The following is a 19285-nucleotide window of genomic DNA, read 5'->3' as shown; positions in this document are numbered from 1 at the left end:
CCATTAGCTACATCATTAGCTAGTAATAGATCTTACTGGAGAATGTGACATTATAACTCCAGATCTATTTCACTGTTAAACAGCAAGCTAAAACGTCTACCATTTTGGAAAGTTTACTTTCAGCCAGTTTCAGGGAAGACGGGCTAAAAACTGGACAAAGCATTATTGTGATCCTGAAATCATTCATCCATTCATTTAATTCAGCAATTCTTCCATGATACAGAAAAATTCTCAGTATGCTACTCAGAAGTCACACTTACCGATGTACATATCCCATCTGATGAACACTGTGAACAGCTAAAATCAGTTCAGCTAGGTAAAACTGAATTATATTTTCATCTAAATGGTCCTCATATCTATTCAAAAGTGACAGCAAATCCCCTCCAGGCTGATATTCCATGACCTGTAAGAATGCCAAAGTTATTAATTTTTCACACACCCGAAGAAGAGAATGCCTCAATTAGATCTTCAAATACCACCTGACGTGTTATAATTACAATGTCTCCACAAAGCAAGGAAGATGTGTGAGACATATTGTAAGACATAGGATGAGGTCCCTGCCCTACAAAAATTATATCCATTACCCAAGAGAATCAATATAATGAAAGACTAGTCTCAGACACCATGCACAATGTTTGCAAGGCAAGTCTGAAAAGTTGAATTAAATCCACCCACTCCCCACCCACCCACGTTGACACTCCAGACTTTCCCTAGGATTAGGCACACAGCATAGATGGATATTCCTGGAGGGCAACAAACTCTCTTACATCCTTTTTGCATTCTCCTCAGCACACAGCAGGATACAGGAGGCGTGCAATAAATGTGATCCAATCTTTGCCTTTTACAGTCAGTGTGGAAGGCAACTGAGTCTCGATTAAAAATTTAACTATGAATACATACGCTTTGACCTAGTAATTCTGCTTCTAATGATTTATTTTATAGGTGCTTACCATAGTTTGCAGAGAAACATAAATAAAACATTCACTGCACCATTGTTTGTAACAGGAAAAAACTGAGAATCATTCAAATGCCCACCCACAAAAGACTGGCTAAATTATGATATATCTAAACAATAGGATATGATGCAAATGGATTTCATCTATTCATACTACTGTGAAAAACTGTCCATGGTAATATAAATGACATCTTATATAAGATAAAATGTATCCTCTTCTAAGAGAAAAATTATTAATTTGTTGGTGTATGTAGAAAAAATCTGGAAGAACATAAAGCCTCAGGAAAAATGTTTGCTTAGTTTAAAAAAAAAAAACCTTTTCCACCCCAAAGAACTGAAATCTTTCCCTCTTTTGATGATAATCAGGTGTAATATTCCTGAGTCAACACATGGCCTTGAGGTCAGTTAACAGGGAGGCTTCAGGCTCCACCTGAAGAATTTACCTCTGCCTTTCAATTTTATCCTCCGTAAAACTGGGATAAAACTAATCCCCTTGCAGCATTATGTGGGGATTAAGCAAGACAAGGTCTTCAGAGTGCTAGACAGGGTACCTGGCACCCACATAAGGTCTTCAACTACCATTCAATCCCTATCCTTCCCCTCCCTTTACTGCGTGGTCCTTTCTAGCTGGAAAGAAGCTAGGACCCACTTTGACCATCGCTGTAGCCATGTTAACTCTACAGAGTTCTATCTTTGGCTCTGGTTTCCCATTGTATTGCTATGCTATTGTCTTTTAAATTGTATCTAATCTTTTCTGGAAAAAGGCAAGATTTAAATATAGTCTAAAAAAGAAAACACTAAATCTACCAAACATTGCATTCCAGAAGCCAATTCTTGGATTTGAATTATCACTATTATCCTCCAAACTCATTGTTCTTTCGTTCAGAATTAGAAAAAAGCTCTAGAAAAGCCACATGTAGAGAGTTCACACAAATCCCTATGGTCCCCAGGCTGGTACGGTAAAGATTCAGGAAGTCTACCTAGCACCAGAGATACCCAGAACCAGATAGTCCTGCAGAAGCTAAGAACTTAGACATCCTCCCTAAGGGCTCCTTGTAACCTGGGAGTCTACCCCATTCACATGGCTTCTTACACTCTGGAGATACACAATCAGACTCTGGACAACTGCATTTGATAAGAGTTCGTTGCCACTGCAACTGCTGAAAACAAGTTAATTTATGAACTAACAAGAGCAACACCTGGAAGGGACAACACCTAATGTTCATACTTTTATTTCCTCCAAATTTACAGCAGATGTAAGTTACTTGTCCCAGCCCCAGAGGAGCCCACAGGAGCCACCTGGCTGCCTGTAGCTCACCCACTCATCCCAACCTGGTTCTCTACAGGCCCTAGGTATGTGGGTGAATGCTAATTTGTACGTCTGTTTAAAATATATATTGCCATTAAAAAGGTCTGAAATATCAAAAACTCACACATAATCACATACTTGTAGAACCCTAATGTCTTAAAATAAGAACAATGCATATTTATGATGACACGCCACAGTTAGAAATTTCCTGTGGCTCTATGAAAGATATGGAAAAAACTGAACAGCTTTCGAGTTTAAGACTGAGCAAGTCAAATGTATAGCAGTTGCTGGCAACTTCTAAAAGCTCACAAACTGACCATTATTTGGTATTTAGTGTCTACTCCTGAACATTCCATTTGTTATAGCCAGAAGAATAGTTCAGAAAATAAGAATCTCTTAAAAATATTAAAAAGTAAGGGCCAGGGATTTAGCTCAGTGGCGCCCCTCCTGCCTTCCAAGCGCAAGGTCCTGAGAACGCCCCCCCCAAAAGTTACATAGTCTTTACTCCTATCTAAGATCCCCACTTACCCTAGATTACTCTTCTCTACGGGTCAAACAATTTCCCACGTCTTTAAAAACCAGGACTGAGGACAGACCTTGAGACCACACTTTTGTACTTGTGTGGAAGAAACCATGTTGTACTGCTTTAGACTAAAAACCAGGACTGATTGAGAAAACAAGCAATAAAAATGACAGCAGCTGCTGGCCAGCAGACTCCACCACATGGGGCAAAAACCAGACACACTGACAAATGTCCAAATAGACTGGGTTCTTATCAGAGAAATTAAATGAACCTGATCCATCAACATAACTCCAGATGGACCATACTATAGATTTCAACTGTGCACCACAAGGAAAACTTAGTTTGGACACTTACTGAATACTCTATAGGGTACAGCAGCTCATTCTGTAATTCATGGAGCCTATAAGAAAGAGGACTTGTTTGAAACCAACCAATCAACCATGCTGTTGAGTGTGACATAATAAAGAACCAAGACTTGGGGGCTTTCAGAAACACCTTGGAACTGTTTAAAAAAGGCACCAAATCAAAAGGCTCCAAAAGCATCATCATCAAAAGTCACAAAATTGAGTTTTAAGTCTTCGTACCAGATAACTTGTTGTGTGTGACCCAAAGACCAGAGTCGGCAGTGCACTATAAATACACCGAAGACAAAGTCAACACCAGAGAGTGTGCCAGAGAGTTCATACACACCGTTTAGTTTTATCTAAAAGTGTGACTCTCTTCCTGATTTTTACAACTCTAAGATGCCTACTAAGGCACTGATCCTCCCAAAAACTATGGCATCAAAACCAAGAAGAGACTGTTAAAATCCTCCATTGCAGCGTTTCTCTGGCTTTTCTGCCCATCAAAATCATCAGAAGTGCTTTTTAAAAATAAAATACATTCGGGCCGGGGATATAGCTCAGTGGTGCAGCCACCTGGATTGCAAGAGCAAGGACCCGAGTTCAATCCCTGGTACCCATAAATAAATAAATAAATAAATAAATAAATAAATAAATGAATGAATGAATGAATGAATGAATGAATGAATGAATGAATAAATAAATCACATTCATCCAAATAAATGTTTGAAGGCCTACTATGTGCCAGGCACTGTTCTAGATAACAAGAAAACAGCCTTGCCTTCAACAAGTTTGCATCTTAAGGGAATGAAAAAGAATTAATAATAATTGGTGTAAAAGAATAAATTATATCTCCTTCCCACCCCAACTGCTTAGGGAATTTGTTAAAAATACAGATTCCAGGGACTGACTGACTCCAGACTTCATGGGCCAGGCTCCATGAGTGCAATCAGTAAATTTGCATTTTTGATAAGCTACTGGGGGCAATTCTGACGCAGCTAGCCTAGCACTGCACTGGGACCCACTGCTGAGGAGGCTGCAGGACCAATGTGGCTCCCTACTCCAATCAAATTAAAAGTTTCTGTTGCAGAGATGCCCTTGAATAGACCTTGACTTTAATATCGCCATCATTTCTGCTGCTCATATTTTTTCAGTGACTACCTGGAACCTTTCTGAATATTAAGACAAGATCATTCACAACCAAGTAAGTGCTGGAAAATAACCAGTTCATTAGCACTGAAGCAGCAATCTTCCAAGCTTGTAAGCACTAGGAATGTCTCCTGCACACAGTGAACACCTGCAGGTCACCCAAATGAGGATCACCAATGCATAGTAATCAAAAGCCAGGGAAAGAGAAGGGAGGAAAGAGCCCTCTTGTAAAACAGCCCTAAACTATGTGGCAAGCCCACCAGTAGCAGAGAAAGCACAAGAGCTGACAGCCAAGCCTGGCTTGGAGTTATAATGGGCTTGCTTTTTTTAAGCAGAGACTTTCGGGCCAACAGAGACAGACCCTTCTGATGGCAGCAGCTGCAAATGCTAATTAAAGGGCAAATCCTACATGTGTTCAGTTTGGAAGGAACGGATGCTTCTCTGTTGGTGTTTGCATCTATAACCCAAGTACTCCAAAGGCAATTTCCCTCCATTGTGCTGAATTTCAAACAAAGGACAAATGTGTATATGTGTGCATGTACCCACATGCATGCTTAAGTGCATGTGCATGCATATGGGGGGATATGAATATTTAATAGTTGTTTAGTACTGCTGTGTTTGAAAGTATCCCTGCTCATTTTTGAAAATTTAACCCCCAGATTCCTATGATGATGGTATTTGGAAATGAGGCCTTTGGAAGGTAATTAGGGCTAGCTGAACTCATGCTCCTAGATTTCTCAACTCCCAGAACCATGAACCAAATAAAATTCTATTCTTTATAAGTTACTCGGCCATCCATATTTTGTTATAGCACCAGGAAACGGACTAAGGCAAGCACTCTATTCCAATTTGTATGAAGCATCATTTAAAAGTGTGCTGTGCTAATCACCTCTTAGAAATGTCACCTTGAAATACTTGCATGACTGAAAGTGCCATGAAAAAATATAGTGACATCCTTGGCATGCTTATCACTCTCTGCCCAGTGTTCCTCATCTTTGGCATGATGGAGGAGAAAAGGGATCCTGTAAGCAGACTGGCCCCTGGCAGAGGCCCTGTATTATTCTTGAAGGGCAAGGTAACCTAACAAAAAAGAGATAAGGCCCTTTATCTCAAAAAATATGAATCCCAGTCTGATTCATGCATCGATTCAAAAAATACTTATTGAGTATTGAATCATCCAGAGTCTTGGCAAGAAACAGCACACTCAACCTAGGAAATTGAGGACGTTAATTAATGAAGAGGCTATTTACAAAGGTTAGGGCTAGCTTAAAGGAAATAAACATGGGATGATGGAGCAGCCAGGGCCAGCAACTGCAGGGAAATAGGTACCATTCTTGGGCCCGACGAACAAGGAAAGGGATTCTGATGTGCACATGGTAGGACAAAAGGAAGAAGCAATACCAGAAACCAATTCATAGCTTAAGCTCTAAGACACTGACTCTCAAAGTGAAGTTTCTGAAAGAGCAGCAGTATCACCTACTAATCTGCTGAAAATGTAAATTCAGGTGACCCACCCTAGACCTACTGAATCAGAAACTCTGGGGGTAGGGCCAGACAAACTGGGACGGCATGATTAAATTGTGGTTCCTAAATGGCAAAACTCTAAGTGCCCTCACTTGAAATATGCATCAAAACACCAGAACACAAAACAATTATTTCAAAAGCACAGAAAACTCAACCCCCGCCTCAAGGCAATAATGCACTCAGCAATTGAATTGGGGTCAAGAAGAAGAATTAATATCTTGTTTGCCAATGAAAAAATTGAAGCTGAAGAGGCCAATGACTCTAGGGAGACCAAACAAGGAACTGTAATAAAACAAGAACCAATATTATAAGTAACAGCTTCTTTCCGATGGGCAGCTGGCTTCTAAACCCTGGCTTCTGAAACAGCAACACATGAACACATGCCCGGTGAGTTTTGAGACATGCCTGAAAATGCAGATAATCTTAGCCAAAAGATCAAAACGGCACATGTCTCGCTGTCAAAACTATCACAAGCTGCCACATTTCAGTCAAATAAACAACAGAGTTCCCTTCTTTAATTCTCTCCTCACTCCCAATGATAATACAGACTGTTGTGCACAAAGGCCATGGAGTCACTATCTAGAGACAGTCCGTTTCCAAACTACGTCAGAAAGAAACACTACCCACAAAATTACACAGGTGCAGGATGACGGCAAGTGAAGAAAGATAAATTAATCTGCAGCAGCACATCAAAATATGACTGTATCAGCAGTCATTTTGGACACAGAAGTACAATGCAAAGAGAAGTAATAAGGAAGGCCTCAAACTCCAGCTCTTACCTCTGTAGCAGACTATTCATTGCCTCCCCCCAACCCAAACTTCCCTTCTTCCATAGTAATAAGAATTTTACCTGGATGTAAGACACCCAGCTAGACAGTACATATCCAACTCTCTCTAGCAGGTAGGAAAGCAATCATGTGACTAAGTTCTACTTACACATCACTCTGTGTGAAAGGAATCTGCTTGCTCTAAATTCCTGACCTTTTCTCTTAACAGTCAGCTGGAACACAAACATGAAATGGCCCAACTTCAACCACACAGAAGCAGACAAACATCTTAAGGAAGGGAGGAGCCACAAAATGAAAAGAACTTGGATCCCTGAATCATCATATACAACAGAGCAGCTCCACCAGCCCGGACAGTATGTTTGGGTCTCTTTGTTACAGCAGCTGAGCCTATACTGTAACAAAAATCTCTCCACATGCAAATGGGGAAAAACATTTGGAATGGATGGAAAGAAGAAAATGTACAGTCACAGGAGGGAAAGGAGGTAGATGGTCAATGATAGGCTGAGATCCAGGGTAGCTTGAAGGGTCCCTCATCATGAAAAATATCAATACAAACACTCTTAAAAGAATTTAGATATAACACACTGCAGGTGGTAAGTTGTAAAACAGTATTTTATTGGTAAATATCAACTCTTTCACAAAAGACACTGATAAAAGCGTCTGTTATACAGAATTGAACATATTTCTTCATGAACTAGATCAGCAAAACACAGTTTCCATGGCAACCTGCCAAAATACTGCACTGGACTAACCTTGGTATATATAACCAGACGCTACAATGGAGTTTGCTACCATTTTCTATACACCAACAAAATGGTAAGCCACTTTCACTGGTCATTGCACATGGGATATTCTTAACCATCAAAATTCAGGAGGACCCAAGTTCAGTTCCCTTGCACTGTACTCAAACTTTTTTGAAATCTTACTGAGACTATCTTGATTTACATACTTTAGAGAACAAAACTCCCACTGTAACATAATATGACTTCAGTATCACAATAAGTAAATTTGTATGTAAATCAGATTTCTATGAAATTAATCATGTATTAATCAAGTATTCATCCAATGAATATTTCTCAAGCATTTACTCAGTAAAGCTCTACTGGAAGCGAGAGAAATACCATTGCTGTCCTCATACAGGAAGCGGTCTGGCGGAAGAGACCAACAGCCACTCAGGGAGAAGTAGAAGGTGTTATGAGCATAAAGAAGGGCACCCATCCCAGAAGTGGAGGGTCCCAGAGAGATTTTTTAGCATTGACATCTGAGCCAAGCACAGAAAGAGGAATAGAAGTTGGCCAGGTCAACAGAAAAAGAGTGAACAGCATGCAGAAGGGTCTGAGGCCAAGTAAAAGAACCAAAGGGAGTTCAAAATGAATGTAAAGGGAGAGATGTGGTACTTGATAAGAATACTGTGAGGCACATGAGAAAAAGGCCTTGTGGACCATGTTGAAGAGTCTTGACTTCATCCAGACTTGGGGTGAGGAGACAGGACAGAGAGAATGCAGAGAGAAATGCAGGAAAGAAAAAAACGAAAGGTGGGACTCACACAGCACAGGCAGGACCGGAAGGACGATGGGACAGCAAGAAAAGATTTATAGGATGCAGAATTCTATTTTCTTTTTCATTGATTTAAAATGTATCTTCAATTAAGCTGCACTAGCACTACAAATTATAGTGTTCCTCTGCCAGCAGAGTTTACTAGAATATGAAAATTCCCCCAAACTTAGGTGGTCAACAGACACAATGGAATTTCGCAGCAGAATATGTTCCTAGATCCAGAATTTTTCAGATTTTGTAAAGATAAAGTGGTCCGTGTACTTCATACATATACTGTATTCACTCTCCTTAGCATCTGAGATATCACCTCACAATCAAATGCACCTACAGTTTTGCAGAAAAATGTACGAATCATCACTCTAACAACAATGCTACAAACTGAGTTCAAATCAGATTTTGCTGCCAAACATGCAACATAAGAACTTGAGGTTATTCAGATCTCTGAGTATTTCAGAATGACAGATAATAACTAGACTGTGGACCTATGATCACAATTTAATTCCTATGCTAACTTTGGATTTTTATAGGAAAACTATATATCCTGAGAAAGCATTTTACTCCAAAGTACCAAAGCACTTGAGAAGAAAAAGACAAAGAAATAACTGCAAGATCCCATGAGTAATATCCAATTGAGGTACTAAAGAAAGGTATAAAAATGTCATTGAATCAAACATCAGTGTGATGAGGCAAATAGAATTCCAGAAAGTAGCTGTTTTTAAAATCTTTCCCATCTCACAAGATGGCCAGTGCAAAAACTGAGACACTGCTAAGTACGCCAATGCCAGCAGCAGGATCAAGAAAGTAGCCCCCCAGCCAAACTGCCCAAAAGACAAAGGCCTCTATGTCTGAGAGCCTGGACTAGCAGAGGAACCAGCAAATATCCCTATTCTGAGAAGTATTCCAGGAGAGCTTTATCCAAGCAGAAGTCTACAGCAGCTAAATTCACAATTAAGAAAAAAGAAACATAAGGTTCTTTCTACTGTGACAAAGCCAGTTGGCGAGGCCCGAGATTTAGCTCAGCATCACTGTGCCTGCCAGGCAAGTACAAGGGCCTGAGTTCGATTCCCGATACCAAAAAAATAAACAAACAAATAAACAGTTGGTGGTAATAAGACTAATGATTTCAAAATGGGAAATTCGCAAAATACCCACATACTACCCTCTGAAGAAATCATTTGAGAACCGTTGACCTATGAAGAAAAATACTATAGTCAACACATAAGAAAACTGCAGCTGAGTGTCACTCCTGGGGACAATTTGATCAACATCAGTGGCTACAAGGGCCGCAAGCATCTCTGAGCAGTGGCTTACCACATCCAAGTGACAACAATGTCCTCAACTGGGTTCCTATACTTAAAGTACTCAGAATTTGTCATCGCCTCTACCAAAATTGACCTTGATGTTATGAAATCTTCCTATTCTGGGACTGCCTATGTTCTGTGTTACCTTGAAAAGGAGGTTTATTTATTCTCAGAAGCTGGTATACAAAGCCCCCTGCAGAGCTCTAATTAAAATAACCAAAACAAACAAACAAGAAACAAACAAACAGAAGCTCTGCTGTTGCAAAGGAACTTCCTTTCTGAGGGCTAAGGAAGAGGCCCGTTCATACTTCCAACAGCACAGGCTGCACAGAGAGAATACAGCAAAGGCTGCCTGTGCGCTAGTGACCTAGAGCATCAGGGACCCTAGAAACCCAAACATACCAAGGTCATCAGCAAGCATGAGAGCTTCACACCCTAGGTCTCAAAGAAAGTATCCATGGTAACAGTCAAGAGAGAAAGTTTGAGGCCACAAAAAACAGGCATGCCATGCTGTTGGTTATAAAGGAGCGCATGATTAGAGTAAGGCTGATCTTCCAATGCCCTCATGCAGAAGGCTGAGGATAGGGAAAACTTTTCTATAAGCACTGGGTTTTCAACTAATATGTAACAAAGGCAAATAAACTGTTTATTGCAGATCAGAAATAACGTCAGTGAAAACCCCAAAAACTGCCCAGTGGGAGTTTCAAGACAGCAGTCCGTCTCTCTTTTATCCTTTTCTTTTGTGTGAGCCTCCATAAAAGTTTATCTCAATTCAAGACTAACAGGATAGTCTTGTTTTAAGGGTGGAATCAGGGAACAAAAATTGTTTCTAGGATATATTTTTTATATTTAGGAATCTAATCCCCTAAGAACTTAAACAAGGCCCTCAAGTGAATTTTAGAATTCTATCAGATGCACTGTTTGTACATCAGGGAAATATATGTCACCATCCAAAAGAATGAAATAGGCCCTGGGTTCAATCCTCAGTACCAAAAAAAAAAAGTAGATTTGTATGTACTCACATATAAAGATGCCTGGAATAAACTTTTAAAAGGCAAAAAAGCAAACCGAAGAGCCAAATGGAGAGTAACGCACCATTTCTGTACAGCTACATACCTGAGTATATTCAATTTATTTTTCATCCGGCATAAGAGTCAGAAAGAACATATAACACCATCAATATTTGTTTCCCTAGACAGAGGAATTAGAAAAAAAGATAGAAGACTCTCCCTTCTACCTCACAGGATATACAATTGGACATATTAATGGGATACAGTGTGATATTTCAACACATGTATACAATGTGCCATGATCAAGGCAGGGTGATTAACACAGCCTGCAACGTTTATCATGTTTGTGTTGGGACTATTCAAAATCCTCTCTTCTAGTTATTTTGAAATATTCAATAAATTATTATGAGCTATACTCACCCTATTGTGTCATAGGACACCAAAACTTAATTCTCCTATCTAATTGTTTTGTTTTGCTTCGTTTTTTTTTGTACTGGGGATCGAATTCAGGACCTTGCACTTGCATGGCAGGCGCAGTGCCACAGAGCTAAATCCCCAGCCCCTAATTGTATTTTTTAACCCATCAGCCATCCATTCTCTATCCTTCCCTGCACCCTAACCAGCAACAACCATGAAAAAAATATTACAGTGAAATTCCATTAAAGGTAGGTACAGACCATTCCCAAGCAGACGACTTCTCATTAGTGCCCTTTGAGCCACAGCTGCAGTCCCCAGTAGTCAATACGGGTTTCTAAATGAGCTGGCTCTTACTCTTTAGAACAAGGAGAATAAGGAGACACCTGGAAGTCAGAAAAGCGACTGAAGGAATGAGGGACGATGCCATGGCCCACGGAGACAAGAACTACATTCAATTGAGCAACTCTTGTTTCTGAGCATCACAGAGCCTGACACAATCCAGAAAGATGGATATAAAGACTCACCAGGTAAAGGTTATTTTTGTCCTGAAAGGCATACTGTAATTGGGGAATCCAAGGGCTTGTGCTTCGAGATAGTATGTTCCGTTCTTCTTCAAAAAATGAAACCTAAGGGTAAAAGACAATTTTAGACAGTTATCATATGAAGAACTAAATGTGAAAAAAATGCCTTTTCCACTATCTTTAAGCCTAAATTGATGTTTCCAGTTTAAATTTTTTTTAAAAAAAACCACTTAATCTGGCATTTCACCAATCTGTTATTCACCTACCTTGTTCATAATTTCTGCCAGGTCCAACATAGCACCTGTCCAATTATTAACTTAACATCCTACAAAGTCATTTCACTTACTTTGATCCTAAATATGTTTCTCTTTCTCTTCGCCTTCGCTTCTGGAACTGTAGGACAAGTATCCATACCAGGTGCTAGAGACAGAGAATGGCAGTACCCAGAACAGAATAGGTGTAAGGGCCAAGCAGAGTGAGGGGGATGGCAGTCAGGTGTGGGCAGGGGCCCAGTGTGGGCAATCAAGGGCTCGCACATGGAGAGGGAGACATCCACATGAGGAAGTGTCCTGGAGCAGGCTACCTGGACCCACAAGGAGACTAGAAATATCAACAGACAGTAGATAGTATGCGTGCAGATGCCGAAAATAAAAAGTTTAAGGGTACAACATCACAGAGGTGGGTTACTGCCATGGTTTGGACAAGTATCCCTCAAAAGGCTCTGTGTTAAAGGATGAGTCCTATCCCACTGCACAACAGGCGGTGGGGTTAGTAAGAGGTGGAGCCTAGTGGGAAGTCCTCAGGTCACTACTGCCACGCCCTTGAAGGCAAAATTAGAGCCCTGGCCTGTTCATCTTTCTCTCTTCTGTATCCAGGCCATGAAGTGAACAGTCTGCTATGTTCTGCTGCCACGATGGGCTACCTTGAGGGCCACAGGGCCAAAAGCCACAGGAACAACCAGCCACAGACTGAATCTCCAAACTGTGAACCACAATGATAATCTTTTCTCTTTATAAACTGATTATCTCAGCTATTTTCATAGTAACAGGAAGCTGATAAAGTTACAAACATGAAACCTAAAATGAATCATGTGAAGTTGGGCTTTCAACGTATACAGTACACACATAAAAATAAATACAAAAGTAAATGTGTATATGTGTATAAGCATGTGTGTGCATGTGTATATGTGATAAGAACAAGTATGTATATTACATTCATATACACATATCTTTAGCACTGTCCACTGAAAGGAGTCTGAAAGCAATGATACCACCGTAGCAATGCAAATGCCCTATATCCAAATCTTGGCCTCTAACCAGCATTTTCCACTAAACAGGGTTCCCTGGAGAAATGACTGATGACAGGGGTAGGAAAGTGAAAGTAAATGTGCAGAAAAGCCTGAACATCTTGCAATAAAAGAAAACAAAAAAGCACTCAAAACTGATGGAGATTTGCAGATGGACACAAGTGCCAATTTGAAGAGGCAACCTGGAGACAATGTGCAGATATACACGATAGTAACAGATTATAACTCACTGACTAAAATAGGAAAATGTGGGTCCACATAAAGGAATGAATGAGTTCACTGAAAGTTTTGTGAGGAATGGGATATTTCCTTTTTTTTTTTTTTTTTGGTACTGGGGATCGAACTTGGGTGCTTGCATTTGCAAGGCAGGGGCTGGAACCACTGAGTTAAATCCCTGGCCCGCATTTCTATGAAAGCACCTCCCTGTACTAGTTAATGGAGTGATAAAAGCAAGTATCACCCAGAATGTGACAAATTGAAACTAAGTTACCTGTTGGGGTAAATCAGAACAAAGGCGCTTGTCTGTGATATTCCTGCAAAAGATCTGTAACCTGAATGTACGCACTGTCAGACAACTCTAAATTTTACAAAGTAACTGGCTGGCCTATCATCATCAGAAGTATCAAGATCATAATTATCTAGGAAAAAAATAAGCAACAGATTTAGACTGAAGATCAGCATAGCAAGACAGGAAAACTAAATGCCAGGTGTGACTGCACTGGACCCTTATGTTCTAAAGGATATTATTGGGACAAGTGGTAAAACTTGAATGGGGTCTGAGGATTAGGTGGCGGGAATGCATTGTTGCTAATTTCCTGATTTTGATGGTTACTTTGTGATTCATGAGAAAAGATCCCCTTACAAGAAATACCACTGAAGTATTCAGAAATAGGCTACCAAGTTGCAAATTTATTAAGTGGATGAAGAAAAAAAAAAACTGTACTTTCTGATAGCTAATTTTACATGTCAACCTGGCTAGAACTTGGCACCCAGTTTTTCCATCAAATACCTTCTGTGAAGGTATTTTGCAGACGTAGTTATTTTAGTATCAATATCAGCTGACTTTAAGGACATTATCCTCAATAATCTGGTGGGCCTTACCTAATCAGTTGAAAAGTTTAAAAGTAAAATTGCTATTTCCCTGAGGAAGAAGAAAGTCTGCCTCATGCCTACATTACCAGGCTTAAGAATTTCTAGCTTCCTAGAGCACCCTACAGACTTCAGACTTTCCAGTTTCTACAATCATGTAAATTAACTGCTTGAAATAAATTCTATAGATATATACATATACGTATACATATATTCTGTGATATATGCTATGTGCATATATATATTATTGTACATATAATCTCTATATATCTGTATTTATATACACAGTCATCCCTTGATACCCATGCAGGTTGGTTCCAGATTCCCAGCAAATAACAGAATTAAAAATGCTCAAATCCTTCAAACAAAATGGCACAGTATTTGCATAGAACCTACCCACATCTCTCCCTATACTTCAAATCGTCTCTAGGTTACTTATAATGCTAACACAATATAAAATACTATGGAAATAGTTATACTGTATTTTATAGGGAATAATGATCAGAAAAACTCTGTACATATTTAGTACACACATCATTTTACCAAAAAAATATTTTCAATTTGCAGCTGATGGAATCTGCAGATGTGAACCCTTGGATATGGAGGGTTAACTAGATGTATGTACAGGGTCCACAACAAAAAAATGTACACACGCTTCAGGAAAAGAAAAAGGAGAGTATGATTTTTTTCAATAGATGGCCTTATCCTTGTAGGGGGACCCTAGAGATGTCAATATTACACTGCCAGCCCTTGGAGAAGAAACCGAAAACGCACGTGCGGCAATCTCAATGACCGAGGTCGCCCAAGCAGCAGTTCTCTGCACTAATAAATGTCTGGAAGCTCATGGCCACCACTCCGAGCACCTCTTGTAATTGTGGAAGCCAAAGGTAACTTATATTAATCTCATGATTTCTCAATAAATTTAGTATTAAAATACTTCTACAAGTTTTTTTTCCTGAAGTTATATATACATTTTTGGTTCTCTCTCGCTTTCTGTCTCTCTGTCTCTCTCTCTGTCTCTCTCTCTCTCTCTCTGTATCTATCTATATATATGTATACAAGAGAAAAAGTTGTTTAAACTGTACACGATGGTTAGTTTTATGTCCCAATTTACATCTGTAGGATGTGTAAGATATATACGTATATGAATATATGCATTCACACACATATACACACCGCGCTGGTTCCATTCTTCTTACAAACCCTGACTAGGATACTGCACTTGCCACTTTTCTATAAATTTGTGATTTCTTTGAAATGTAAATAAATGTAATTTTAAATAGACCTTCTTCTGGTTAGTTCTAACACCATCACCATGAAAGTCACAGACTTTGCTATGCTAGTTAACATGAAACAGTTAAACACCTTTAAATCATTTGTCCGTATGCTACTTAAAATCACCCTGCATACCCCAGGGCTTCATCTAAGCCCTTTGGGAAACAGCAGCCACCCAAGTAATTTATTGCCCTGACACATAAATCGAGTTCAGTGGAGGTTGGCTGAACAGAACAGTCTCCACTTTTACCTGTTTACCACTCATTTGGTCTGACCTCTGACCCATCCATCGGAGTAAATGGTCTCTGAGGGCCTCTTCCAGGAGTCACGGCTCTCTGGAAAAGTGTGCTGGCCTGTCGCAAGTGACAGGCTGTGCTTGCAGGACACCACTTCTCCTTAACCTCTTCTCTGACATTTCTTTTCAGTCTCTTCTGTACTGGCTTATCTCTTCCAAGTCCTAGCCATGATTCCATCAAGAACAGTACTTTTCTTTTATAATCACCCTCTTAAAGAATGGACGGATGCTGCTCATTAACTCCCATATGTGTGTGTCTTCAGAGAGCCCCAGCTCACACCTCACCGTTACTTCAGGTCATTTGCCTGAGGAAGTCACATATATTCCAACAATTCTATTCTTTGCCTGCAGTGTGGTAATTTTCACATGCACTATTTCCTATCTAAAACATAAGCACTGCAAGGCTGAGGCACATCTAATACCTCTACCCAAAGACCTGCACACATGCCAAACCAAACAGATGCTCACTGAGGGTGTCCTGATGATAGACGGCGCCTACTTAGATGCAGGAGGCTGAATGAGTAACTTCCATTCCTGTCTTCCAGGTTATCTGCAACGTCCTGTCATTTTTATGTCTTTCTATAACAATGCTCATATTTTATTCTAAAACGCAGAGGCCACATCATTCTTGGATGATTCTTCCTACCCTCCACTGCTTCTGACTGGCGGGGGGGAGTCACACAAAATCAATGACGTCCTTGGGACCAGACTGTGATCCCAGCCTCCTCTTTGCAAAAGTCTAAATGATCCTCAACCACCCCACAAAGTGATCTGCCTTACAAAAATGGTATTGGTGCATTATGGCTGCGACCTTAAATGTTCCCCCAAAGCTCATGTGTTTGAAGGCTTGATGTCAACTTAGGAGGTGGTGGAGACTTTAGGAGGAAAGGAGTCACTGGGAAGAGGGCCCTTGAAGGGTATGTTGGGCCCCTGGCCCTTTCTCTCTCCCTCTCCCTCTCCACTCCCCTCCTTCCTGGCTGCCATGAGGTGAGCAGCTCTGCTCCAGCACATACTCACTGCCATGACGCTCTGCCTCACTGCAGCCTAGAAAGGATGGAGCAAAGTGATCGTGGACTAAAATCTTTTAAACCAGGAGAAAAGAAATCTTTTCTCCTTCAAGTCGATCTTCTCAGGTGTTTTGTCACAGCAATCAAAAGCTAACGCGGGGAGTTGTTGTGTAATAGAATAGGTACAGAATGTGTTTGAGATAATTAAAAATTTCCAGAAATAGTTGTATATATAACATTATTAATACCACTGAATTGTACAATAAGAATGATCAAAATAGTAAATTTTGTTATGCCTATTTCACCACAAAGAAAAATACAGGTTCTTGCAATTTTCTCCCATTTGCCCGCTTCCTATCCAAATATCCTCATTTCTCAGTCTATTTCTTCTAAACCATACACACCATACACACACGCACACACACTCACTCACTCACACACATCTCCATAGCATCTTGGTACCCACGAGCCACACTTCTGCCTAGCATGTCCTCGCCACTCTGTGCCCAGTATCTACATTTCCCCATCAGTGAAGACATCTCTGTCCCTAGCTCACCCACAGCATTGCCCCTCATGTCATCATTAATGAATTTGCTAATTGTTTCCCCCTGCGATGCTTTAGCTGCTGAGCACCTGCTTTATAAATTTGCATTTTCCTCCTACTTTCCAAGGTTCTTATTAAACCCTGAAAGTAACAGCCATGCAACTTTAATTCCTTTTGCAGACATCCCACAGAGCTGGGTACATTATCGGACACATGATGTGCGCTGGAATGTCTGCTACTAATAAATTACTCTCCGAACTCCAAGTCTGATGGCTGTCTCTTAAAACATAGCAAATGAATCAATATGTCTAGAACAAAGCCTTTCTCAAGAGAATGAAAAGTACCACAATTGAAAAGATAACTTCTTAACCTGTTCTCAAACAAGCAACTGCCTAGCTATGTAACAATTTTATTTAACATCTTCAAAGGCCTATTTTAAAATCAAATATGCATGTCTACAATATAAGTATCCAAAGCCTGCACAAAAGCAAATGCTATCTGATTTATCCTATCATATGCATATCCCTGAATCTCTAGCTGATGGCCGTGAAAGAAAGATCTTAAATTCTTTTTTTTGAAAGACCAACCTGGTTCTGAAATAAAACATAACGATAGAATCATGATTGAATAAATCAGTGGAAATTGATGAGCCTTCAAAATTAACCATCAGTTCAAGAAGAGATAAGAACAAAAGGCAGCTTCTGGCCCATGTGACCATAATTAATTACATAGTCAAAAGAAAACTTGCTGGATCCTAGATGCCAATCTGGCAGCTTCATACCTCTGCAATAAACATTCCAGTACAGAAAGGGATGAGCCTGAAGTCCTACCTGTTCCTGGGCCAACAAGGCCTTCTTCTTCATGATTTTCATGGCATAGATGTCCCCGGTTGCTCTCTCTCTTACCACCTGTACTTCAGCAAAGTGACCACAACCTACAAGACTTCTGACTTCAAAGTCCTTTGCAGAAGGCTGGAGCTCCTGTAACTCAGCAATGGTGTCGGAATCTGTGGAGATGAAGAGTTACACCCAGATGAACAAAGCCCTTCAATTATGTGCATCTTTATGAGAAGGGGGGAAGAAAAAGAATTTTTAAAAAGTGTTCTTGTGTCTTCCTTCACTGTCAGAAGACATGTAGTCACTTTCTAATCCATCATGAATAATTATAAAATCAGCACAAAAGTGTTGTTATATGTTAAGTTAAAATTAAGGGCTCTAGAAATTCCAAAGTACGGTTTCCATGGTAGCTACAATTTGATTCTTGCAGACTTAGAAAATAGGGAGGGAGGATACAATCATGCTTTTCTTCTTCCTCTGGAGGCTGTGGAGCAGTAGCTGGTCAAACACGCTTACCAGCAGTTAAGACTGGGCTTACAATGTGACATAAGCAACATAATTCCTGTTTTAGTCAACTCTGATCATTCTATTCTAGTTTTCTCCCACTTGCACATTTTATCTCTCTTGCATTGTGTCAGGCATAGTAACGCCTTCCTCACCTTATGTTATCATTTGGATCTGAAATATCACCCCAAAAGCTCACATGTGTAAGGCTTGGGCCCTGAATATTTACATTCAGAAGTGGGGCTTTTGGGGTGATTAGGTCATAAGGGCTTATACTCATCAATGGAGTCACCCATTTATGGACTCATCGCTTAATGGGTTTTTGTAGGAGCTTTGCTATTAAAAGGAGTTTCCTCCCTGCTGTCTGGCTTCTGTGAGGTGGGAAGCTTTGGTCTGCCACTCACTCCCTGCCACAATGTTCTGCTTCCCTAGAGGCCAAAAATGATGGAGCCAGAGGATCATGGACTAAAAGCTCTGACACCTTGAACCAAAACAAATCTTTCCTCCTTTAACATGATTTCCTCAGGTAATTTTGTCACACCTTGACATGTACCAGCGCTTAAAAAGGGGAAAGTTTTCAGCTCAAAGGACCAAATGGAGCCCTGACATTTGCTCTGCAGGGTTGACATGCCACAGATCCGGAGGGGTTTGCAACTATCTTTTGTATACCATGGTTTTATTCCTTTTCTAAGTCCAGTCTCTCAGGCAGAGATAGTCAGTGTGCAAGTATGGAATGAACAGTTGGCAGGTCTGTAATCTTACATTTCATTTATCACCATTCTAAATACACTGAACTGAGACATTACCAGACATGTAGGGACCCTCCTGACTTGCAAGAATATGAAGAACAGAGAAACTGGCCTAAAAATTGAATTGTGAATACTATAGGGAAAACTGCATCACACACAGAGATTATGTGCCAGATGAAGGCAAAGATATCTATAATCAAAATTACCCTGAGCTGTGGGTGTAGCTCAGTGGTACAGAATACCCTCATGATGCACAAGGCTTTAGTTCCATCCCCAGCACCACAA

General features: G+C 40.2%; 1 protein-coding gene across 11 annotated transcripts in view; it reads right to left on the bottom strand.

Moving 5' to 3' along the window:
• Positions 1-19285, bottom strand: part of Cit (citron rho-interacting serine/threonine kinase) — a 168352-nt gene that overhangs the window by 132784 nt on the left and 16283 nt on the right. For all 11 annotated transcript variants that reach the window (XM_010604064.3, XM_010604065.3, XM_010604068.2 and 8 more), the window contains exons 4-6: positions 17742-17917; positions 11399-11500; positions 261-403 (exon numbers count right to left, since the gene is read on the bottom strand). In XM_010604064.3, coding sequence (XP_010602366.1) covers positions 261-403; positions 11399-11500; positions 17742-17917 — 421 coding nt within the window. The remainder of the gene's footprint in view (positions 1-260; positions 404-11398; positions 11501-17741; positions 17918-19285) is intronic.

This window comes from Fukomys damarensis, unplaced genomic scaffold, assembly GCF_012274545.1.
Source record: "Fukomys damarensis isolate Sample0158 unplaced genomic scaffold, DMR_v1.0_HiC HiC_scaffold_12, whole genome shotgun sequence".
Lineage (NCBI taxonomy): Eukaryota > Metazoa > Chordata > Mammalia > Rodentia > Bathyergidae > Fukomys > Fukomys damarensis.
This window is presented reverse-complemented; position numbering and strand designations above follow the sequence as displayed.